This window comes from Nipponia nippon, unplaced genomic scaffold (genome assembly GCF_047370975.1).
Source record: "Nipponia nippon isolate SJK-2023a ecotype South Korea unplaced genomic scaffold, ASM4737097v1 scaffold_1, whole genome shotgun sequence".
Lineage (NCBI taxonomy): Eukaryota > Metazoa > Chordata > Aves > Pelecaniformes > Threskiornithidae > Nipponia > Nipponia nippon.
The window spans coordinates 36,116,366-36,142,224 of NW_028262290.1; the positions used below are offsets into that span (position 1 = coordinate 36,116,366).

General features: G+C 39.9%; 1 protein-coding gene across 7 annotated transcripts in view; it reads left to right on the forward strand.

The window, feature by feature from the left end:
- Positions 1-403: 403 nt before the first annotated feature.
- Positions 404-25,859, forward strand: part of EYA1 (EYA transcriptional coactivator and phosphatase 1) — an 87,517-nt gene continuing 62,061 nt past the window's right edge. For 2 of the 7 annotated variants that reach the window (XM_087735277.1, XM_087735289.1), the window contains exons 1-7: positions 404-473; positions 1,895-2,022; positions 3,804-3,875; positions 14,696-14,776; positions 16,670-16,739; positions 17,121-17,263; positions 21,396-21,557. In XM_087735277.1, coding sequence (XP_087591403.1) covers positions 1,899-2,022; positions 3,804-3,875; positions 14,696-14,776; positions 16,670-16,739; positions 17,121-17,263; positions 21,396-21,557 — 652 coding nt within the window. In that variant the 5' untranslated portion in view covers positions 404-473; positions 1,895-1,898. Of the gene's footprint in view, positions 474-1,894; positions 2,023-3,803; positions 3,876-6,453; positions 6,469-14,695; positions 14,777-16,669; positions 16,740-17,117; positions 17,264-21,395; positions 21,558-25,859 lie in introns of all 7 variants that reach the window. The other 5 variants (XM_087735269.1, XM_087735284.1, XM_087735304.1 and 2 more) reach the window with 3 other exon arrangements.

Sequence of the window (25,859 nt, forward strand, 5' to 3'; positions counted from 1 at the left end):
GCAACAAGAGGCGAGAGGGGTGGAGGATGCTGGGGGGCTCGGGGCTGGAGCGGCCCCGCGGCTCCCGCTGCCCTTGGCGGGGCGGCATGGTGGGGTTACCTTCGCGGGGGTGCGCGGCCGTGCCGTGCCGTGCTGTGGGAGGAGTGAGCCCCTCTGCAGCTGTCACGGGCCCCTGATGAATCACTATCCCGTCACTTGGCCGCCGTCCCCCGGCGCGGGGAGGAGGGAGAGAGACCTGCCGAGGAAACAACAGTTGAGCCTTCAATTTAAAGACAATATGCCTTTCACGGGCACCGCGCCCTCCTCCTCTCCTTTGGGGTTTAAAGGACAGAATTGTCATCCGCGGTGATCTCCTTTCTTTAAATTAAGGCCTCGTAGTAAAGCGGAGTAATAGAGGCTTCTGTTTGTTTCCCTGGTTTACAGGTGCAGAAGTCTCAAACCAGTTCAGATGTTGCTGTTTCCTCAAGCTGCAGGTAAGGATTTGATTGAAAATTGCTATTTTTCTGCAAGCCTTTTATTCATTTTTTTAACTTCAGTTGATAAGTAAGTATTTATTCTTGTTTTCCGCATTAAGCAGATGAGTAAGTGCTGGAGCGTTGCTTTTATGTGCGTGCAACCAAGTCTGTAAACCACGAGCACGTACACTTTTTCACTAAATTGTCTGACTTTATGTTGGATACTGGCTTTTCACACTCATTGCGATATCGTCCTTTTTTATGTGTAGATTGGTTTAGGTAATGAAATATAAAGTGAAGGATTTGTGTTTGGAACTTGTGATAAAATCTCAGTTAAAATGTGAAAACCTCACAGCTGAAATGACACTTATGCTTAAGGGTATTTATAGCATTACTGTGGGAAGAATTTTTTATATAATTTTAATAGTCTTTAAAAGAGCCTAAGCATTTCTTTTAAACCGAAAAATTACTGGTTCAAATGCCTTGGAGGCAGAGCAACCTATGAAATTTCTGCTGGGAGCAATTGCTTAGACTGAGTACATCAAATAACATTATCAAAAGTTTTAGGTATAAAGAAACGGAAAGATGGGGCACTTCAATCATGAGCTTCCTCATCATCAACCAAGGAATATGTCATGGTGGTGATGGCTGTTAGCTGTTTTGTATAAGGCTATTAAAAATGCAGATTGGAAATATTCAGCTGCTTGTGTGCTGTATAAACGTTTAATTTTTGCTTTGAATCGGAATTGCTCTCTTCTTATTTTGACTAAGTGACAGCTGCTGAGATACGACAGAGTGCTAAGGCATACTAACGCCTATATGGATTCACTGTATGTTGGTCATATCCCTTTTCAATTGGGCACGCTTTATGTAATCCACAAAGCAAACAAGTGAGCAGACATAATAATGTTTTAATGCTGCATTTGTTTCAACGGAAACAGAGGAACAATTAAGTAGTTTGCCAGAGTAAACACATACATCAGGAATATCTCATTCCCTGTCAGTAGATGATAGGTTTCCACAATTGCTTCAAGTGTTTTATTTGGTTTGGAGGCCCATTATATTGCCACTGAGTGGTAAATCTTGAAAAAGCAGAGTGTTAATTTGTTGTTAAGAGAATATATGTCTTCATATATTGGTGATTCTGTCTTTGTATGTATCTTAAAAATACAAGGTGAAATGAATGTTTAAAGTACAGTACTTCGTATCTAAATTTTATTCTGTTAGAAGCTGCAAAAATAATTACGGTAGCTGGTCAGTCATGTGTGCGGGGCTACAAAATGAATTTAGCAGTAGAAAAGATCAAGTTGAGAGAAGCTGTTCATTTTTTACTGAGTGTTTTTGGGATGTTGATTAATAGCAGGCTGCATCTCATGTAGGTAATTCCTCTGTAATCCAGGTTGAATATGTCACTAAAACTAGTTGCATCTTATTTTCAGGTCTATGGAAATGCAGGATCTAGCCAGCCCACATAGCCGACTAAGTGGTAGTAGTGAATCCCCCAGTGGTCCAAAACTTGATAACTCTCATATAAATAATAATTCCATGACACCCAATGGCACAGAAGGTGAGCCACCATTTTTTTAGTGTTTCATAGTTTGTTGTTTCTCCTTGTTGCATTGGTGTTCTGGCAGTCTGTAAGCCATATAGAGAAAATGTTGTACTATTTTAGGTGATATGTGTTTATGTAATGCGGTGTATAGAACTGATGTTCAATGTTTATCAGTAGTTACTATTATCAAGTTTCAGCAATAGCTTTCATTCCAGGTTTATGTTCCTTTCATGGAGTTTGAATAGAGTGAGCAGAGCTTAAAAAAAACCCTCAAAACCCCCAGAAAGGTAGTTTAGTGATGACAAAAAAGAAAGTGTTTACAGTTGTCGAAATACAAAAGGCAATCTTTCCGTCTTTTTCACTATTTCAGTATTTCTTTATGTTCTCACTTTTTGCAAGCTCCTAAGGCTATGAAAGTTTTGTCAAGTAGGCTAATAAAACTGAGTGTTGAAATTTCCTCAGGCTAGCTTGCTGCTCTGATGGAGTGGCCAAAATTCAAACAGGTGTAGTAATTCAATGGGGTAAGCTGATACTTATTTTTCAAGAAGCGGTCAGCCAGTTGATAAGTTATGTTTGTTCTCAGTCGAATACTAACAGCAGAACAAGCTAACAGCTTTGCCAGTAAGGACATATAATGAAACACAGAAGAGTTTATATAATAAGCAGTGAAAAATACTCTTTCCTGTAACATTTCTATGGCAATGCTAGGAAAGATCGTATATGACGTTTGGCTAGCTATGTGGACAGAGATTTTAATACATTACTAGAAAATAGAATCGCACATCTTCAAATAATACTTTTCAATATAAACGTACAGCTTAATAACTTTTGCAGCAAAGATATGCCTTTTTTTCCCCTAAGAACTGGGTCATATTAGTGCTGTCAGACTGTTTAGGATTATGGACATGCATTGCATTCTTCCAGGAAAGGCACATGTCAATCAAACAGATGTCGCCCCCCTCAATTCCCCAAACATCTCTGTTATTCATTCTAATTGGAGTCCTCTGTAGTGGGGAGGGTTTATGGGTTATCAGATTAACAGGCGTTTGTGCCAGAGTTGTATATAATTTACTTTTTGCTATCACTGTAAAAGTATTGCTGCAATCAAATTTTAAGCCATTTGAAAAAAAAAGAATTTTTAAAGAATAAATGAAGTGCTTAATGTCTTAATGTAGTTTAAGCAGAAAAGTACTTCATGTCCACAAATGAGTTGTCTTTCTTTTTCATGCCCAAGTACATTATTATATTTTTATATCATATTATCAGGTATATACTGGTTATTGGTAGAGGATAAAATTGCTCAACACTTTCAAATTAAAATTCCTCTTGCTCACGGAAGCCTTTGCTGTAAACTTCACCAGCTTTTGTACCTTCCATGTAACCTGAAGGTTCTTTAGTAGCACAAAAATAGGGAGTGTTCCTTGAAACACTGAAAGACACTCACCATCTGGCTTGACTTTTTCTTCTAAGTAGTTGTTGTGTGCAGGCATACACTCTGAAAAATGGGGTGCTTAATATTACTTTGTCAGGAAATTAGCTATGTATTGTTTCTATTCATGCACTGACCTCAAGTAGAAAATAATTTTGGAAATAATATCCCAACTTCTAGGTAGGTATCAGAGTTTATCAGAGAAAGTAAATTAAATCACGGTAACTTATTTATCTGACATTAGAATTTTAAAGCTCAGGCATATTAATTTTGTTTGAATTCTACCCAGAAAACTATAACTTGCAATACACGTTTACCTTCTGAGATGAAGCCAAATGGTTTTCTTTTGTTTGCAATTTTCCCTCAGGTGACATGACCCTCCTCAGCACTGCAGACTGGTTGCTAAGCCCTAGCACACAGACCCCCGCAGGTTTGGGTGGCTGCGGTGGGCGCCGCAGGCGTGGGCGCTCAGCATGCATTTTCAGATGTTGTCCAGAAAGCGTCCTGAGAAATAGCGTGTGCTTGGCAATTCTCATCTAAACTTTCTAAATTGAAAATTCCTGTCTCTGATTGCTCTTAAGTGACAAATAAGGAAAAGTTTGTGAAACAAACATAATTGAATAATTTATTTCTGAATTAGATGCGTGCCAAGAGACAGAATTTGTGAGTGAAGCAGCTGCCTAAGAATCTGAAAGTGGAATTTTTGCTGTTTTATCTTGAGAAAATGTTTGGTTTGGGTTCCTTGAGCTGCTAAACAGGCTTAAGAAAAAATGGAGTGAATGAGGCAAGGGTTTCTTGTTTTTTTTTAATGAAAGGTGCAGTAAAATTATTTTTTTCTGAGATTCTTGAAGCAGAATCCTGCTGAGACACAAGTGGCAGATTGTAAGGATGCAGTTGTAAGGGCTTGCCAGACACCTTTCTTAAAATGCTGCAGTGTGGTTTGCTTGCTTGTTGCACGGGGAGTGAAGGTGTGGGTTGCTGAAGCTTCACATGTTAAATATAATATGTGAAACCAACGTCTAATCTACTACACGCTCATTCTCACTAACATGAAAAAGCCCTCCTTTTCTGGCATAAGGGACCTTCATGTGAATGAGAAACAGGGCCTCCAGGTATTCACATGTCATAAATATCTTGTAAAGGTATGTTAAATTTGATTTGACTATGGGTGTGATTTAGGCAAATTTCCATACCCCAAAGTGCAGGATATGTTCACTAGATGAGGGGGAGGAAAAAAAAAAGAAGAAAAAAAAAAACCTGTCCCAAAGTGAAATGGCCCCGTTTCAAACAAATGTTCATTAATTCCTCTAAGGCACATTTTCAGACTTGTCTCTTATTGATGTTGTTCTACAAGAGGATGTGGTTGGAATATATCTCACTGTTATCAGCTAGTATTTTTAGCTTCACACTTAGTGGTAAATTTTCAAAGCACTGAATGGGGATTTAGTTGTGTGATTGAGTCTGAGTTTAATCTCTGCGTGCAGCTTTGATATAATAACTCTTTGTGTGCTTAATTTCACTTTGGTAGAGAAAAATAGCTGTAGTGCAGAACTGAGCAGGTAGTGCTGGCCGAGGACTGCAGCTGAAGAAATTCAGGGGGTTTTGGGTGACTGCTATTTATTTCCTTCTAACTAAACATTTTTAAACAAGTCAGATTTACTACTTCTTGTCTCAGATAGCAATTCCTCTACGGAATTCTTTTAGAGCATAATTATTTCTGTAGAACAAGCACTATTTTAAGTTTGTTGTAGATCATGAGACAGTCTTCATAGCTCTGGATGTATGTGTGGTGAGGGGAAAAGTAGCATTTCCTTAACATCTTGATTAAAGAAAAAAAAAAATCTTAGCTAATAAGAAGTAATTACTCTGCTGGTGTTTGTTTTTTTTTTCCTCTTCCCCGGGCCGGGCAGCATGGTCTTCAAACCAGTGATGGGGAAGTAACAAGGAAATTATAGACCCTGACCAGTCAGAAATATCCCAGGAACAAATGCAGGGGAGTAACACTAAAATATCTGGCTAAAGACGCTCAGAAAAATCAGTTCTGGCATGCCAAGATGGTGCTGATGATATAAATACTGCAGTATTTGAGTTTTCTGTGATCTCTTTAAGTGTTTTTCCACAAAATGCCCTCTGTTGTAGGGAACAACAGACACTGGACACCATTAAAAATTTGGCCCTGTATGACTTGCCTAAGAAAACCTGTTAGAAAAAAAAAAAGAGAATTGAAGTAATGTTCATAGTCATGCCTTATCTCTAATCTTCCTTTGTCAGCAAATTGCTGTGATGGGTTCATACTGAAGGAGTTAAAGAAACAATAACAACAGAAGCTAAGAAAATTGCCATTCGTTAAGTTTTATCAGACAGCTAGTGGCTGTTCCAACAACAGTGTCCACTTCGGTAGATATACTTTAGAGGGGAAAGGCTGTGAGTGATCAATAAATTTGAAAGGAGTAGCAAAGCTGTTTTCCATAGCGGACAACTGCATCCAGTTTCTGCCTACAGTGATTTTTACTTTTATCTAAGGAATGTAAATCAGTTCTGATGGATTACATACAGTGAGAAACAGAAGCCTGTGGCCCATCATGATGATGTTTTATGCAACTGGAATGGAAAAGAATAGATGAAGATTGAGAGAAGCCGTGGTTTTTCAAGCAACTACACTTCATTCACACTGGGAGTATGGAGCTGCTTCTGCCCTCATTTTTGAGTGTTCAGAAGGAAGAAGAGAAGGCATTTTCATATCAAGCGGGAAGGGAAAATGGATAACAAATTGAAGATCAGATTTTCAAAGATACATAGGAAGGGAAGCTTCAAAGGGAGTTGGACATCAAAATTCCTTTGGAAAGAAAAGGTTCTTGCTCTTTAAATACCTGCTGCAACATGAGAATGAGATCCCACACAAAGGCATTCAAAGCTCCCCACTACGTGACTATCTGATGGGTGGCCACTAGAAAGGTTGTTTTAAGTCTGGTGAATGTAAATCCATCTTCAGGCTTTCAAAAGACAGCACCGTGTAGTATGTTTGCTGTCGAGTTGCAATATTACAGAATGGAGAAAAAATTGGTTTTGGTATTTTCTGAAGTAATGGTGGAGTAAGATGTTGAAATCCATAGAGAGAGTATGGGCTGGTCATTGCTATGGCACATGATGCAGATTTCTGTAAGTAAATGATATGTTGAGTAGTCGTTGTAATCCTAACAATACTTTGTAGCACTCGAAATAGTCTTTCAGTATTGCAATCAAACCTGCACACTGGCAGTGAATAATTTTTAATTTTGTATGTTATTATAATTTTTAATAGTTATTCATAATGTTGTGTACTTTAGGGTGCAAAGTTGTGCTAGATGATGGCAATCAGACAAAATGATCCTCCTTTGGGAGATGTTTGGGTTCTGGTATCTTTTAATTGCTCACTTCTGGAGTTTCTGCCAGTTATGTATGCTGAAGTTTCTAGACTTGTGTTTGTGATGAAAAGCTTGAAGGTATGAAACTTGTAATTGATGCAGGGATACCTCCATATTTAGACATCCTGAAATAATAGCCCGGTAAAGGTGAATCTAATCTTTGCATTTCGGTAGGGTGTTAGCATCAAGAACAATTGATGCTAACTTCTTTACTCAGCCCCAGAAGAGTGCAAAAGGACAGTTGTGTGGCCACAGGCAAAGACTGCAGTGGTCCCAGGCCCCAGACTGGCAAAAGCAACCTGGGAGTTTGTAGGGGCTAGTAATCTGGTCTTCAACCTGCTGCTACTTCTAAGATAAAAACCAAATTCACATCAGTCTGCCCGTTTATGTGAAGGCAAGGCGCTGACTTGGACTATCTTTTCTTTCCTGCTTTTCACCTTTTTCTTCTTGCTGTATTATGTTGGCTTCCTTCCAGACTCGTTGTCTTATCTGTGCTTTTATTCTCCTGCTTCCCTGAGAGTCCTTCCGTCTGTTCTGAGCACATGTAGCATAATGCTCTATTATTCCTCTTTCATAGGTTTTTGGCCAGTGAAATAACTTGTCTACTCCTCTGTTGGCTCAGTCTAGCAACTCCTGTTGCAAGGTCTTGAGGAGGAGACTGGCTAATAAATATTTATGTATTTATTATCTTTTCTGTATGTATGTATGTGCATCTGTTTGTGAAAACGTCACCATTTTGTTTTGCCCCATAACATTTTCCTGAGAGAAAGGACCTCGTTTAAGTGAAAAGTCAATAGCAATACTGGTTCCCACAGACATTTGAGGGAAAGAAAATACTCCAAATGAGAAAGGACTTAAAAAAAAAAAAAAAAGAATGGAACATCTTGGAAGCACCATTATTTTAATATCATTTATTTTTGCAAACTTCTCATAAAATGTTTTCACAGCACATGCCATGCCAGACTGTGGATGGAGAGTGGTGGTGTGAGAGCACCCTCTGAGTGTGCCTGAGGGTCCCAGAGCCCCGATGACACAGTGGCTTTGCACAGGCTGCAGGAGGTCAAGAACCTGTGAAGATACTCACTACTTCACTAAAAACTGTAACTGTGACACATCGCGCTAGGTGCAGTGTCTCTCCAGCAGGACCAGCCTGTTATGTACGATCTGCATGTGTGCAATCGCGTGATTGCACAGCACAAGATAGGAATATCATATGCCTGGCCAGTAATACAGAAGAGAAGGAAATTCAGCCCCTGCTGTCGATGTTCACAAGGAGAAACTCCAGGGAACAGGAGTAAGACATCTAAATCTAGACTAAGATCACACCTTAATAGACAATAGGGTGATATTTGAAGAGCCTTTGCAAATTCGGAGACTTGTGGCCCTTCAGATGATTTAGCACTATCATTTACATCTTGTAGTCTTCTGAGGAGTTTTTGCTTATCACAGGTAGATAAAAAAGCATGAAACTTGGTTACGCTGCAAGGTTAGCCATGTCATCTGACCCCTGGTCAGTGAGTGAAGTACTTGTGCCACCTGGTTTGATGAGACAAGCTGGGGAGTTTGCTGCTGCTGCTGGGTGGAGGGGAACACAAGCTGGTGCTATCCCTTTGTCCAGGTGAATTTGGCTTTAAGTCTGGCAGTCCTAGAGTTCAGACCCTGGCCAAAAGTAGAGAATATTATTTCCCATTTATGAAAGGCCCCAACTGCTTTGTCATTCTGCTTCTGTCTTCATGTCTCAGTCTTGTTCATGACAAGGCATGACTTCTCCATGATGCTCTCTGTTCACGTGAAGCCCTCCATGTTCCCAGAAGGTAGCTGAAGGCAACCTTTTTTTTTCATTAATGCCTGGGGCTGGGATGCTGTGTGGTCGTGCTGTCTGGCTTTGGTTTAAAGAGTACAGATATTTTACACAGACGTGGTGCAAACTGTTACACATGTGTAGGGGAGTTGCCATGGTCAGATTGCCCATCAAGGATATTTGAAGGCAAAAAAAAAAAGGCGAAATAGACCATAACACCTTTAAAAGGATTGTTTCTGGATATATGCTGCCTCCATTTGGACAGAAGAGATACAATCATTCGGTATAAATTGACGAGTGAGTGTGAAGGGGTAAGAACCTTAGTTTGACTTAGATATTCTCATCTCCTAACTGCAGTGAATGAGACTGTTTTAACCCATGACACTTAATTCTCACTCAAATAGCCAGGTTGAATCTTGATTAGCAGCTACAGGTACTATCAAAATTTGTCTCTACCTATATGGTTTTGACTTTTCTTTCTGGTTTTGCACTGTAGTGGTGACACCATTTCTCTGTAAATTTAAGGTTTTCATGGCTAGATGAGCAGGTTACAATGACATTAAAGCTCTTTCAGTTGTAACATGTAATATAAGAGGAAGATGAGGGTCATGGGGGAACTGTGCATACAGTGAAGGCTAGGTGTTAGCCACGGCCAGAATACTGCAGAAGTTTTGAAGCCTTCTCACATCAGAGGAGGGGAAAGCAGGAAAGAGTCTGGGCTTGAACTAGAATGTGCTGCTTTGAGCAGGGACTTTCTTTGAAAACTGAACATAAATTTAGGCTGGAAAATACCTTCTCATAATTACCTTCTGGTAATTTCCAGACAAATGAGATTCAGGAAGAGTCCTCTGCTTTGAGAAGCAAGAGCAAGTAAGTTTATCGGGCTTCATGGTCAGGAGCTGATGATTTGACGGTCTGTGATAAAAAGAGAGAATAATGTCCTGGATAGGAGTTAGTATAATTGAGTAACCTATTTATAAGTAACCTGTAATCTTTGGTAACTTCTTTATAATTGCAAGATTTTTCAGTACAAAACAGTTGAGAGTTTGAATAAAATAATAGAAAATATCATCAGCTTAGAGATTCAATGTAGAATTTTTGTCCTGTTGTTAATGACAAATCATTTTCTTTGAGCTTTCAGATGAGCTTTGGGCTTCTAGTGTGTACAGAAAGAGGATGGTATCAAGTAAAATAGTGTATAAATAGCAATGGATACATAAAATACTTAATCAAGATATAGCGGGGCAGTATCTGTCAGGAAAATTTGCATGAACATAGTGTTTAGCTGCTATTATTTGAAGATGTCACCTTGAGACAGAACAAAATAGGGCTAGAGATTGTATTTATATGTATGTCTATAAACAAACTGACAGCCTCACTTACTTTATTGAGACTCTGTGCCCTGTGAACATTGAGAGCTGTCAGCCAGGAATTACTTCATTTTGCCCACTTATTTGTATAATACAAAGACTGTAACATTATAATATTAATTCAGTCTTAAAACTGCAAAATTAAAACCGATTTAATAACTCAGCCATGTTTACAATATTTCTATTCTCATTTAATGTATATGGCATAGCTGTTAACAAAAACTAGTTCAGTAGAGCAAGTCTTTTAAGTATTTTAGATAAAGTAATTTAAAAAAGATATTTAAAAACCTTACTTTTTGCATGCTTGAAGGTGCAATCTTTAGGATGTATTCTTAGGACTTTTGTGTGAGGAATGGCCAAATGTTAGGTCTCTAAATCCATATTTAAAACTGCTAGCATCTCATTCCTCATAGCACTGTTTACTGCTATATACTCCAGTGACTGCATGACAAGGTGTGAACTCAGAAAGTTGTTACTTGGCCAATGAACCACGTGAACTTGTGAATTCTGTTCTGAAGTTCTCTCTCTTTGTGGAGTTCAGAAACTGCCATGTAGCCATTTTGTAATATGGCTGACAAAACACGGCAAATTGCACTTGCTGTCTCTGAGTGTCTTAAGAAGAAATATCTTGACAATCAATATAACGTTAGATGAGCAGTTATGCTATCTCCAAATGTTTGCGCTTTTTTTCTCAGAGCTAGCATGTGTGTTATTGTCTGATACTCCTGTTTTTTTCTGTTGTTCTGTTGTGTTGTTTTCTTATACAGTTTCTTTTTAACTCTTGTTTTTATAATCTCATCAATGACTAGAAAAGAAAAATAAGGAAGAAAAATGTCTCTCTGTTGACATAGCTTCTTAAGCTCCCTGGTATATAAATCAAATCTATATCACTTATTCTAAATGTTGAATTTTTGCAGCAGATTAGGAATACATTAGATTGCTTCTTGAACTTCTTGTTGATAATCTGTTTTATTACATGAGTGATTTTGCTGGTACTAAAACTTAATAGCATATTGCTAGATCAGAGTCTGTCTCTATAATGCAAGTCTGATAATTCTGCACCTCTGTAAAGCTCTGTTTAGATAAAGGAACAGCAGAAATGGGAACTCTCCTGTTTTGCTTTCTGTGGTCTCTGCCATGACTGAGCATGCTGTTGGAACTTACTGGCAAGCTTGCAACGCATTCTGTGTAAATGTGGCAATATTCCCACTGATTGCCCAGTGTCATCCTGTGAAAGCTTAGGACACGTTGCAGAAATGTTAATTGTCATGGAAAATGTGGAGGGCTGAAATCCAGAGCATGCTTAAGGAGCATGCAGCAGGGCCAGATCTGTGCCCTTCCAAAGCCTTGTTTCCTTGGACAGCTCCATATATCTCTCGTGATAGACATGGATTACTGATGCGCTACGTAGAGTAGCAGACTTGTAACCTTAGGAAATCCCTTCTTTCCCCATGATTCAGGGGGGAAATATGCTCTGTGGCAGGTCAGTTTTTGTCTTGGGCAAACGAGAGACCTTCCTTTGCAGTGAGAATCCACTTAGTGAATATTTCCAACTGGTAAAACCATGGCTGTTTCTTCTCAGTTTATTTCTTTGTATAGCAAGCTTTCATCCTCTTGAAATGTTTTTAGGCTCAGATAGAAGGAAATACGCAGTCACTTTCTGGCATTTTGATTAAAATGTTTGGGGAATGGAGGGCTTTTCAGTTCCTGTCTGTCTTTATTAAATTCCCAACTAGCTGCGGCACAAGGTCTGTTAAGGTCATGGTTGTTCCTAAAGATAGCATGATAGGGCTTATTTATTATCACCCTACTAATGGGTATCCAGATCAGGAATAATGTGAACAGCCTTTCTTATCCCATTTTTCATATATTCAGGAAATACAACAGCTGAGAGAGGAGACATAAGTAACAGTTGTTATGAAAAATTTATAAGCACTTCAGTCAGCAACTAGAATTCACTTCCATGAAGAAGGCACTGCAGTGTATTTCATATATGTTTTCCTTTATCTTCAAAAGTCGTATGTTTAGTAAAGAGCATTCAGTTATAAACATAGTTGCACTGAAGTATTGCTCATGATTCATAGAGGCAGAAATTCCATTTTGATGAGATTTTTCCCAAAATGGTATCTTCAACAAGGATCTGAGATCCATGTAGGTGGCAAGCAGTGCATGCAAAGTAGGCTTTTAAACCAATGGCAAGAGAGGCACTTACATCCACTTAGAAAATTGTCCTAAAAATCTTTATTTAGAACAAATGATGCTATAGGTCTCAATACTGTGTGAGGTGGCTCAGTGTAGTCCTTGGGCTGCTAGTTTGCAGTGATCCAAACAATGATATTTTATTCTATAAGGAATATAGAAGAATTGTTTCTCCAGCAGAGAAGAGGGGAAGAGTTTGGAGAAAGCATATACTGAAATCTTACACCCTTTACCTCAAGTTAGGTTGATCTGTCTCATCTTCCTCTCTTTTCCTCCTCCACAGCTGTCAGATATAGAGAAAAGCATCTTTCAGTGTTATTTCCAAAAGTATAATTGCATTATGGAAATTAGGTTAAGAAGACTTGCAGATTTTTGGGAAAGCTGGAGTAATCTATGAGGGGAGTATTAGTCTGACTGTAAAATGTAGCTGTGATAAACTTCTAAGAAAAAGCAGAAGATAACATAGGTGCTATCTAGATTAACAAACTGTGTAGGACTTGCTGTAAAAATCTGGTAGTTTCTGGAAAATTACTTGGGACAGACATTTTGCAACAAATATTTTGTTGCATCTGTGTGTTAGGCTTTCAGTATGTAGTTATGAAATGGATGTTGGATATGTTATATGCTGTGTTTTTTAAGAAATACATTTGTATTAGAGTTGTAGTTAAGATCATGAGTGCACTCTTGAAGTGAACCTCTTGGACACCCCTTCTTACCACATGTCAGTTCACCTTGTGGAGTCTCTTGGACTTCACATCTTTCAAAGAAACGTGCTCTGCAGGAGTGCAGCTGATGTTCTCCAGCTGCTGATGGGTGCTCACTCCTTGGGACAAGACTAAACCTTGCATGAATAACCCCCTCCCAAAATGCCTAAACTGTGGATACTGGACCCTCTGCACCAACCATTTCATTCTGTGAAACTTCTCCTACTGGGCTGCACTGCTTGCTTATGCAGACATAGCAGTTTTGTGTGGAGCTAGTATTGATCTCCCAGGTTAGTGTATGCAGACAACACATCCTGCATGAGAATGAAAAGAAAATAGTGGGCAATTAGTAAAATCTTTAGAGATTGCATGTAAATCCCTTGGATGAGGTCAGGTGAACGAAATAGTGAGGCATGCAGAAATAAGAATTTGGATTGGCAAGGAAAGGAAAGGTTCAAAAGGGGAAATTGCCTCTCCTTCATCCTTTGCAAACCTGGCACCAGAAGGGTTTCTGCTAGTGATGGTTGCAATTCCTGAACATGTATGTGTAGACGAACATATGTATGCACACACGCACACCTATGTCAAGATGACACTAAGGCTTTACATGTCAATGGGGTGCAGTTTGCCTTGGTTTTCTTGGATTCGCTTTCTGCAGTGTTAGTGAACTGCCTCGCTGAAAGGTCAGGTATGCACCAGTGCTGGTGTGTGGGAAGCGGCAACTGTGTGTGTCAACAAGAGCAAAAGTGGTGGGATGTTGATAGTAAGATCAGCTCTATTGTTTTCTGAAACGTCATCCTCAGTTGCTTTTGGTGTGCTGTATCTCCAAAAGCTAGGTATGTAAAAATGGATTTGAGGGATTGCCTTGCTGATCTGGTAACTCCCTAGGAGCAGGTATTGTGCCTGTTTGCATCTGTGCCAGGTCAGCCCCATCCTTGCTCCATGGATCAGAATATCATTACCGAGATTGCGCTGGAGTAACCGAAAGGGAAATTTGCTTATTTACTTGAGGCTTTATTAAAAGTCATTAATTAATAATTAATTATGAAGCAGCATGAGCCAGGAGAGAATCTGTCTTACTCTCAGTCTTTTTCACTCTCTGACAGACGTGTTGTGTTGCGGGTGCAGAGGGAATCATAGAATCATAGAATACCAGGTTGGATAAAATGTAAAAGCATTCTTTGAAGTACCTGGTAAGGACTGTGTCTGATTTGTTTATTCAGGATTGCTGAGTATAAAGTTGGTGTTCATTTTGAGGGGAGAAATATACCATGAGGAAAGTGGTTTACTTCATTAGAAATTGTCATTTTTCCTCTGAAATGTTACTTGGATGGAAAAAAAAATTCAACAGCCCTCAGAGAAACCCATTTAAAAATTATTTCCTTTTTTGTCTTATTCAAATTGCTGTCTTTCAAGCCTGTAAATGTCTGTGTGACCTGATCTAAATGTGGACCCTTATTGTTGGGTCTGCAGGATTAAGAGGAATCAGGACAGGTGCAGGGAGTTGCATGGGGACTTCTGGTTTGTTACAGTGGCTCTTATTCCTTGGGGACAGAAATAACCCTCCTGATCATTTTATATGTATGTGTAAATCATAGCTGCCAGTACTTTGCATTGTTTGTATACACAAATACATAAAATGCAAAATATCGATAGCCATGATTTAAAACATTTTTGGCAGATTTCTGTTTCATTGAATTTGTGGCTGTAGTGAGTGTGTGTGCATGCGTGTGCAAGAATATTAGGTGCATATAGAATATATTTTATTTATATTTCTATAGTTAAAACAGAACCAATGAGCAGCAGTGAGATTGCTACTACTACTACCACAGACGGGTCTTTAGACAATTTCTCAGGATCAGGTAAGGAATAAACAAAGGTTCTAAGCTCAGCATTTTTTCATTTACTCTTTTCTTATCCCATGTGGTCTAAACCTGTGCACAGCTGTTAAAAAGCCTTGTGCACTTTGCAGCTTATGCCTATTTCTGTTCATCTTACTCAGACAGTGTAAGTCAATAGGAGTTTTCCCCGAGTAAGGAGCATTACAGCATCGGGCTTATTAATGTCCATTGGTGTCTTCGGTGGGAGTCTCACTAGGGAGTATTCTGGCCCAGAGTAATTACTCTTTTGTTTTCTGTGAGGAACCATACCTGCCTCTGTGATTAGTGTTGTAATTGAGGGGTAGGTCTTCCTCATTTATTGTAATTTATTATTATCAAGGTATTCATTCTTTTGTCAGGCTTTTTTTCTTCCTGGAAGCCAAATACATCTTAGCTTCTAACATACAGGAGACAAACGCTGTGAGAAAATCCTAAGATGTTTGCACAGTTTTGCATACCTGTGGATTAACTGTGGTATTTCTAGCACATCATTTTTATGGTGCAAATCAAATAAAAAAGGATCTAATACTATGTGATGGGATTATATTTCCAGAGTAGCAAAATTTGACATCTCGCAACCGGTCAGGCTCCAAGTAGCCAACCCTTTTCTGGTCTTGTCACAGCCTCCATTTTCTGCACATGCTGTTGAGTATGAAAATATCAAACTTAAAAGCCAAAAATAGATTTCTAGAGTATTTTAAATCTCTGAAAGAAGAAAAGGTAGCGTGTTTAATAGTAGCTACATACATCTGTGGTCGGACCGTAACATTTGGCATATCTGCAGCCTCACAGGCCACAGAAAGAAAAACTATCAGGTGTGGAAGGCATGGAAAGAGATTCCCTGCTTCCCTCCACGCTTCACGAGCACTCCTGGAGTGTAAAGATGATGGATTTTCCCTGTAGTTGGCCAGGAAAGGGGTAGCTGGCGAAGGGTAATTATCCGTGCCTTGTTTATTTCCAAGTACTTAGCAATAGGGCCTGTTGTTTCTCCGGCTGTCTGATTTTACAGTAGTCTCATAACCTGCCACTGACCCCTTCCTGGCAAAGGCTTCAAAACCCACCTTGGGACCTAGAGAAGAAATGGCACCCAAACGGTAACCAGAGAGGGAAAGGCTCCCGAAAATAACGCCTGGAGCAGAGCATGCCGGCACATCCGCCACGCTCTCAGCAGCACCCAAAAATACCGAAAGAAATTGGGATGGGTTGGCGTAAAGCTCTGTGTCAGCAGCGGGGGAGAAGCTCACTATTTAGCCTCTGAGGCTTAAGTGTTTCACTAAGAAAATTTGCACATTGGTTGTGGCATCTTTATGCAATACTGAATGTTTTGAAGGTCTGAAGCATTTTAGAAAGCAGATAAGATGGGGAAAAAAAGAAGGAAGTGTAATATGGTAATACATCATCTGCATTATAGAATTATTTAAAAAAAAAGAGGCACGTGCTCTGAAGCTGGCCATATGTTTTCAATCGAGGCACGCATAAAGCTCCTTCATAAAATGTAGGTCTTAAAAATTCTAAAAGTTAATAAAATGTTGCACTTGAGATATCAATAATCCTTTGAAAATATGAAGGGAAACGTTTCCATTAGGAAATAGATTGTTTGCATTGAAAATGTTGTCTGTGTGCGAGCAAAAAATAAACTATTGCTCAGGAGTTGTACAAAGGGGCAATTTAGTATTTGAAATTTGTAATCAAGATTTTAATGTTAAGCATTCTTGTATAGCTCCTGATAAAATATTATTTTCTATCTAAGGTATCAGTGATATTTGAATTTAATTAAAATCTTGTTAATACTCTGAAATTCTATTAGGAAAAATAATATTTATCTTTGGTGTGTGTATTTACACTTCTGTGTGCTTTCTTTTCTCCTTGGTGCAGCAATTGGAAGCAGTGGTTTCAGCCCAAGACAAACACATCAGTTCTCCCCACCACAGATTTACCCTTCCAAGTATGATATCTTTTAAAAATAATAATAGTAGTAGTAATAATAATAATAATTGAAATAGGCAGATTTTAACCTCATTTAAAATAATAATTGGGTCCATCTGTTAAGTCATAATTTAAACCACAGCAGCTTCTAGGCAAAAAAAAAAAAATTTTTAATGCTAAGAATGTATGTGAAAAACATTTGGAAAATTCTTATTTTATTTATTCTTTTATTGGTTTCTTATTGTTGTCTTGTCTTTGCCTTAGAGTTTCTGTTGTCTAGCATAGCCTATGATTATGTGTTAATGAAGTAGCAGGATTATAATAAGGCTAAAAATAAGTACACGCATGTCTGTCTAATGCAGTGTCTGTCCTATTTTCTGTCATTTGTAATCAATAGCAGACCATACCCACATATTCTTCCTACCCCCTCTTCACAAACGATGGCTGCATATGGGCAGACACAGTTTACAACGGGGATGCAACAAGCTACAGCTTATGCCACCTACCCCCAGCCCAGCCAACCTTATGGAATCCCTTCGTATGGTAAGAAACCCTGTCCATGTTACTTTATTCCAGAGGTAAATATTTTTTAGAACAAGGTTACGTGACCCTTGCGTCACTGCTTAGTGGGACAGCTGTGCTCTCCAGCATTTCTTGTGGGAGACTGGTAATTTTGCCATTGGAGTGGGTGATGCTTAATTTATGTATTAAAGAGCTAAGAAGCTACTGAGAGGATGACTCTGTTTTGGGATCAAGCAGAGAGATTCATTAGATATTTATTAGTGATATAAGAAAAACAGCACTGAAATGGGAAAAGACATCTAGAGATTTCCATTACACAGGCACAGCTCCTGGTGACTTGCTGAGGAGCTCTGCTATCCAGCAATGGAGTGGGGTACTTCGGGACATAAACATCTGAATTTCAGCTGATCCAGATTACTGGAATCCAAGTGAATCAGTGAAGCTGTGCTGATTTTCAGCAGGTGAAAAACTGATTCAAAAAGACCCCCACCAAAAAATTCTCACTTTCAATGTTTTAAAACTCCCTGGAGGTGAAAATTGAGGTAAATTGCCACTAAAGCTGTGTCTGCCTGATGAAGGAGATAGTACTAAGTAGCAAATATTAAAAAAAAATAATAATTTAAAAACAGGCTGCTGTGGGTGAGACCATTTTGCTGCCAGACTGTCTGCTGGCAGACCACATAGCAGTTCAGCAGCAAGGATACATTATTAGAAAATACATCTTCTATTCTTCTGGGGGAATATATTAAAAATATACAACCCACATGCTTTTAGCAGTATATTTTGTAAAGATACATTCAGGTAATGTAAGTTCTATACCAAAAAGACAGCACTCACAGTACAAGCTGTGCCCCTTAAAATCATTAAAACTTTTAAGTGCAAAACTGGTGAATCTTTCATCCTGAAATCTGCAAGTTGAAATGCACCGGGTCTGCAGCAGATTATTGTGAACAGTAGGTACAAGAAATAGATTACTATTTCCCCTTACTTTAAAAAATGTGTTTCATTAATATATCATCAATAATTATGATCCAAGGAAGCATTTTTCCTGTGGCTACAGCCTTGATTACTTACTGCCAAAAATATGGTTCTAAACATGAATTGGATATTTCAGTTTCAGTTTGAATCCACATATTTTAAACTTACTTACACAAACAAAATATTTTAAGGATATTTAAACTACATTTTCAAGACTACGGAGAAGGGGATTCTTCCCACCACCACCAGAAGCTCATGTTGGTGATGAGAGCTTGTCTGCTATTTCCAGCTGGATCGGGTGGTGTGATAACAGACAACCCCTTTCCCCGCCACGCTTTTCTTGACCTGTTTCTCCTGCGGACACCTCATGTTCATACTTGGCTGGCTGTGGTGGTTTGGGCAGCCCAAACAGTGACTTTTTAGTTTTTTGCTTGGTTCCTCTGGATGAAATCCTGACCTCACTGAAGCCAACTATAAAACTCCCACTGACTTCAGCAAGGCCTTGATTTCACTACTTGAGTTTAGCTGTCTCGCTGTCGTCGGAGCTATAATTGAGAGTTGCTTTACTTGGCAACTACTCGCTGGGGGTTAACATGCCTGCCTGCTCTTTTCTTTTGTTTTGTTTTTTCGCCCAGTCCGTCCCCTGTGCCTAGGACTTTGGATAATTTAGCCTAACGTTTTACATTGCAGAGCTGCTTTTGACCACCGAAACCCCCAGCTCCTGAGCCAAGTGGATTTTAACACGTTTTGTTCTTTTCAGACAGTGCCTCATGACTGGAGCTAAGGTGCTTCGTGCTGATTTACTTTATAGGAGCAATATTTAAAAGCAAATAACTACTAAAAAGTTTTGCGACCTAACACCGTATATATTTTTGCATATTTAAGGCACATCATATAATCCGTGCTCCCAAAATAAATTACATGGGGAACACTGGGACGCTCATTTGCAACAGGCAAGAACTGAAGCCTTGTTTAGAGCCAAACATCTCTTGGGTCTCTCCTTTCTCCTGTCCAGGCAGAGAGCTTCCAGCAGGTATAAAGAGAGGAGGCTTATGACATAAGTGAAAGGAAAAACTCTTGTTTCTTTACTCTGGGGTTTACTGGAAGAAAATGTACTCATGAATTCCCATATCAGCCTGCCTCAAGTTTTCTCTCTAGGGCAGAGTTTGGGAAGGTGCTGTCTCGAATGCACCTCTAGCCTCTTCATTTTTCCACTCCCCCACCTCCATGGTGGTGCAGCCGTGCAGGCAGGAAGGGGGGCGGAGGGGAATGCCACTGACAGCTGCCTCCCAGGGGCTCCTGGCTCTGCTTCATCTGCAAAGCCCCTGAGGAGGCTGGAGAATTTCCTGAAGCTCCCTCCTCCTGCCTGCTCCGGTACCAGCATCTAGCAAAGGCTTCGCTTACCAACTTCTTTTCTTTCCAGACCCTGGCAGTCCCCTTACGTTTTCTCACTGTCCCTTCCCCCTTCCTTGCATACATTAGACTTGGGAGAAGCAGAAGGGAGCATCAAGGTTTGATGAGTGAAGGCCTTCTAGATGAGAGCAGGTGGGAAGAGTAAGTCCCAGGAGATGAAAGGCTCTTCATAGCATGGAGGTTTGCAAAAGGGCACGTCAGTGCCAAGTTGTCTTCACTCAAGTGGTATCCTCCTGCTGCTGCCTTTGATCGTCTCTTCCCACTTTGTCCGAGATGGAGAGTTAAATCAGGCCGTTAAAGCTGGACTAGAAATGTAATGCTTGATTTAGTTAAACTTTCTCTAAGCAATATTTAATCAGCATTTCAGAAGTCCTTAAACAGACAGCAAATAGGGATTGCTGATACCAGAACATCCATAGCAGGAGTTTCTCCTTGGAAAGGAGGTGTCAGATTCGTCATTGTGATTGTTTAATTGTAATGTGAAACAGAAGAAGCAAGTAAGCATCAGGGAAAACCAAGCAAACAGGGTTAGTCTGGCATTAGCAGGTCTGGCAGAAGGAATGAAGGGTAATTAATGACAGCAGTTGAAAAATAATGATTTAAATGGCAGAAGAAAATATGCTGCTATTTGGATATAGGGAGATACTGATGTTTTGCAAACACAGTAACTTCTCAGCCCTCTCCTACCTTCAAACGTTGTTGAATATTGTTTTAAAAAAAAATATAACCAGGAAATGGACTTAGATTAACAGTCATTTTCAAAGGAATGTTACTAATTCACACTTAGTTAATTCAGTTCAAATAACGGTGGTTTCTGAACAATGAGGTACCACTGAATGCCACAGTGAAACCTAAGAGTATTGTATTACTTTTCCACTGCTTTGGCTATAATTATTTTTAAATGGTAGTTCATGTTGGGACAGCCTTTTAATTAAAAGTAAGAGACAGAAGCTGAATTGTGTGCTTTTCCTCAGTGTTTCACTTGCTGATATTTACTTGCTTGTTGCCTCACAAATTGGGGGAAGAATCACTGGAACTGGGAGGCAACAGTCATTCATTTAATTGGACTTTGGATTCTTTTATTACTAAATGTCGAAATCAGAGGGTAATGTGATGTGTAATGGATTTCCCTGTCAGTGCAGATTAATGACTCTCTGCTATGTTTTTCCCAGTTTGGGAGATTGCTTCAGGAATAGTTCCTGTATATTATGTGTTTATTTGTTATAAGACTGGATGCCTCCTATAGTGTTTAATTAGCTTTAAAAATCGTCATTACACTTGATGCTGCTAGTTTTCTTTATCCACTTCTAATTCCTTAGAAAGCTATTGCACTCGGAATGTAATGTAATTTTCATGTAGGAATATTATACAATGCAAATCTCAGTTATGTCATTAATGGGTGGATGGCAGGAGAGCTTGGCTATGCTATGCTTCAGTAAAATCATATAAAGTTGCTAATCTACCTCTGTGAAATGCCATGAATATATGGAAAAGTTAGCTTCTGGCAGGAAAGGAAAAAAGGAATAATGCAACTTCCTGTTCATGTATAAATTTCTTTTGCAGTTATTGGAAACACAGTTTTGAATTTAACCTCTCCCTGGTGAACTTCATTTTAGTGTGTGCTTTTAGACTACCCTAACCCTGTTCATTTGTGCATGCTCTCGATCTTCGTTCTCTCATGCATGCAATAGTAGGTATATGTTAAAAATGCTGTTAATTAAGTGATTTTATTTTCCATCCCTGTTTGAATACGAACAAATAGATTTGCTGTCACTAACTGATTTAGGTGCATTGTGGGCAGGCATCAAGACAGAAGGTGGATTGGCACAGTCACAGTCACCTGGACAGACAGGATTTCTAAGCTACGGTGCCAGCTTTAGCACACCTCAACCTGGACAGGCTCCCTATAGCTACCAGATGCAAGGTCTGTATAAACAGATATTACCATTAATTAGATATAGTTAATGCTATGGCATTTTTTTCCCCCCTTATTTCTTTACATTCTTAGAATAAAAATGAATGTTTGCTCGAGTTCTTACCTCTGATGCTATCGCAGTTGGAGCTGAAATGATGATTGCCTTTGGTGAGAGCAGCGACAAGCCAGCTCTCAGCAGTTTGGAAGACCCCTCGCTTAGTGACTTCATTAATTTTTAAATAGTGAAGTGCTGTAGTGTTATTACAGTAAAAATGTATCTCCAAATAGCAATCGTTTAATAAATAGTGAATGTGACAAAGCGAGTCCTGGAAAACGTGTCAGGATTATGAATTTAGGAAGTGCCAAATATAATTTGACACCTGAGTGTGTGCAGGGAGGGAGAAGATAAAAATACCTACTGCAGCTGTGGAGGTAGCTAAGTAATGATTGAAGTCTGTTTCTTTGAAGTCTATTTAAAAGCTGTAAGTCTTTGTATGTGCAGGCTATTATTATCAATTATATTTTGTAGCCTTACTTGCCTGTTTAGTTTACTTAATATCTTTCCACCTTGTTCTCTGTATTCCCTTTTCCCCTTCTCTATCGGGAAGTCGCTGGGTGTGCCTGCTCCTGGATTTTCACCACTTTAAGGGATATTTTAAAAAAAATCTTTGTTTACTAGAAATAGCTGATTGTGGATGTCTGCTGCAGGACTTTTCACCCCTGAATTTGACAGTTGAAATCATGTGTGTTGCAGACTTTAGAATTGTTGAAATCAGTATCACTCACAGAATTGGACCGCATTTTTTAAAAGTTTAGCACCTCTCTTTATTATTACCATGCTCCATTTAAATTCTGTGCCATCATGTAAACGCTCCATGAAATGTCTTGAGGCAGAAGTGCTTTCAGAGACCAAGTGAATGAGGTTTTGCTTTTGTTCCATGGCTTTAGGGGTATATTGATCCAGTCCTTTGCTCAGACACAAGAGAGATGTTTTTTGTTGGTTGTTTTTTAATCCTCTTTTGAACTGTGTGTTGAGTAGCTCCATAGGGCAGAAGCCACCACCTGACATCTGAAGTATTGCTTACTTGTAGTGTGCTCTGACAAGTAAAAGGAAGATAGTATAAGAGTAGTATGCAAACTTTCATCTACATGCTGAATAGTGTTGATCTTTTGCTCATCACAGTAAATATAACCATAACCAGGTTATTGGTTTTGCTTTCTGCAGATAAGACGCTAAAAAAAACGAACAGACATACCCCCCTCTGAAAAAAATCCTGCCTCTCTGTAGGAGAGAGCTCAAAGTGCTTGCCAGCAGCAGCTACGAGGAACTCCTTGACCGACATTCCAGCTTTTAAGGAACTGATAATTCATGGTCGCTAGGAAATAGAGTTATTGAAAAATCATGTCTGTGTTGCCTGTAATTTCTGTTGCAGTAGCGCCTTTGTGCCAGTCATGTATCGGGATCCTGTTGTGCTAACTTATACAGCCAAATGAAAATATAGTCCCTGTACAAGTTGGAGGGTAAAATAAAACACCCAGGCTTATTAGGGCCTAATGTAACAATAAAGCTGACACAGTTTAGGCATAATAAACAGTCGTCACCCCATATTGGTTATCTAACAACAGCTCTAAAGGTGTTTTTTTTTGTAAGATACAGAGCAGAGGGATGTCAATAAAAAAGGATTTTAGGGAGGACAATGAAGTAGTTTTGCAGATGTCTATGGGAAACTCATTCGATGGAAGGAGGAAAGGGGGAGCAACATGGGATAATGTGAGTGAATGCTTGTTGGAAAATTTTAAGAGTAAGTAGTGAATTCTGGCATTAGTAGAGCAAAGCTAGGACTCAGTCAAAGGACTACATAGAGGTCTGTCATAAAGGGTATTGCTTTGTTTTCTGCGATATGCAAACTGTATATAAGATGAGAATTGTCAAGGTCATGAAAGGGTGGCGGTTGTCAACAGTAAGATGTTGGAAAGCACTTCAGCTGTACATGTTGAAATGCAAGGATCTAAAAATATTCTGCAAAAGAAATGTGTTAAAGATGACCCAGTTGTGAAGCTCTAATGAGCGGAGGGTCAGAGGCGTTGATTTCATGACAGTATTGTCTGCGGGGCTGAGGGAGGAGGGGGTCTGAGCCTGGGTTCTGCTCCAGCTTTGCCGTGCTTGGGCTAAGAGCTGCCTGCCCGTGGAAGGCAGCAGATCGCCAACAGTCTGACTTGGGTGGAAGAGCCACAGGTCAGAGTGGGAGAGTCTGGGGGTCCCCGTGGTGCGTATGTCATTTCTCTTGTGCTCATGAACAGCACAGCATGTGGATGAGGGAAGGACTGGTCTCCTACAGAAACCTTACAGACCGTAAGAGTGGAAATAAGGAGAACATTTCAAATGAAAATATTGGTGGAGTTGTTAGAAGCTAAGTAGAAAAGAATCACATTGCTGAACAGGTCTTTCTTGCAGTTAAATGTTGACTATATATTTATACTATGCATGAAAATATGTCTTTTTAATGTTTTCATTAGGCTAACTTTTGAATTTGAAACAACTTTAAATTGACTTAATTCTTCCTTTTGATTGAACAGATGTTAAAAGTAAACGGAACATTTGTTTCCCTTTCCTCATTTAATTTTGGAAGGAGAACCTATTCATAGTTTCAACTATTATTTACGGACAAAATTGATTCTCTTGACAGAAGACGGGGTAGTGCTGCTGCTGTTCAGTTGTTTGTGCAGAAACCTCCAGAGAGGGAAATGAGTTTATTCTCCCTTTCCCCTCTAGCAGTATATGGGCAGGCTGCAGCCTCAGCCTTGCCATAGCCTGCAATAGCCATTCTTCATCTTCTGTGTGCGGCTGCTGAGCTGCTGAATAGAGATAATGGATCTCACAACCTACTTCACAACCAAGCGTTAACATGACAGCGTGCTCGGGGCCCTGCTGGCTTTCTCGCCCGCAGTAAAGGGGATTTCCTAGTGGCCTTGCAGTTGCCGTGCTCGTGCTCCCTGATTGGGGTTACCTCGTGCTCGAAAGCTTTGGAGTTATTCTGGTTCCTCTCCGTGGGGTGAATGTCTCCCTGCAATGTAAAGGCGCTGCCTCGCGGTGTGTGTGCAGCCACTTAAACCCAGTGCTTTTCCTGACCCTGCTAAAATTACAGCGTGATTAGTCACCGAACAATAGCAGAGCGACAGACTGCCAACTTTTGAAAATGATAAGGAAAATCGCTGCCTGTGACTCCTTGCTAAGATTATTCTGGTAATTGGATTTTTGTTTGTCACAAATTTATCATCCCTATAACGGGGGGTGCGAAGTGGAGAGTGTGGGAAGAGGACCTAGATGGTTCTGCCACGTCTCCCCACTCTCTCCCCGCCCTTACTTTAATGAGTATGTTCCTTAAGCTGTTTTTCATATAAGTTGCTTTATAGATGTTGAAAGACCACTTACATGACTAATGGCTGTGGGAACGGGCCGTCGTTCCTATATTGGCAGAGTTATAAGGATTGCTCAGTGAGGATAAATGGAGTGGAGAAGGGCTAGGGGAAACGCCAAGGAAAGAGCTCCATTTGCAACCGTCTTCTTGAATATCCTTTGATTGTGATAAAAGAACGGCTTTTACCCTGCACACGGGTATCCTACCGCTGGAAGGGTACTAGACCTGTGGTGAGCCCCAGCATTGTTTTAGTTACCAAGACTGTGATGTTTGAGAATATACTAACCGATTGGTTTGGGAATTCATCCATAAAAAAGTAAACGTTAAGGTATTCGGTTATTCTTATACAGTATAAAAATATTGTGCTGGATGGCTAAGCAGTTACTAGGACAACAAGGGGGAGTTTGCCAAGGATTTTTAAACACTGTAAGCAAACGGAAGAAACCTTGAGTTTAAATAGCCCATCTGGCCGTCTTAGGCTTTCCCAGGAGAGCTGCACTAAACTTCTGCCACATACATTGTACCCTGATGATAGACATAGCCCATGGCAAGGAGACTGAGCTAGGAAAGCAAATGGACTTCTGTGGCAAATACCCAGGGGAGGACCGCATCCTGCACCTCGCGGCAGCACGGGGGCGAGCCCCGCGCCTGGAGCCCGCGCCCTGGTCCCAGCAGGGTCCAGCCGTCTTCCGACGCTGACTGGGATTCCCAGCTTTAATGTGGGTCCACGCTCTTTGCAAAATAGACCTTTGACCTGCAATTCACAGCTTTTATCACATTTTAAAGCTATGAAGCGGGCGAACTTGGGGCAGTAAATCTTGTGCATTTTGTAAAGATTCTTATTTTTGTGTTTGCTCAGCTAAGGCAGGAACAGCAGCTCTATGCCGTGCTG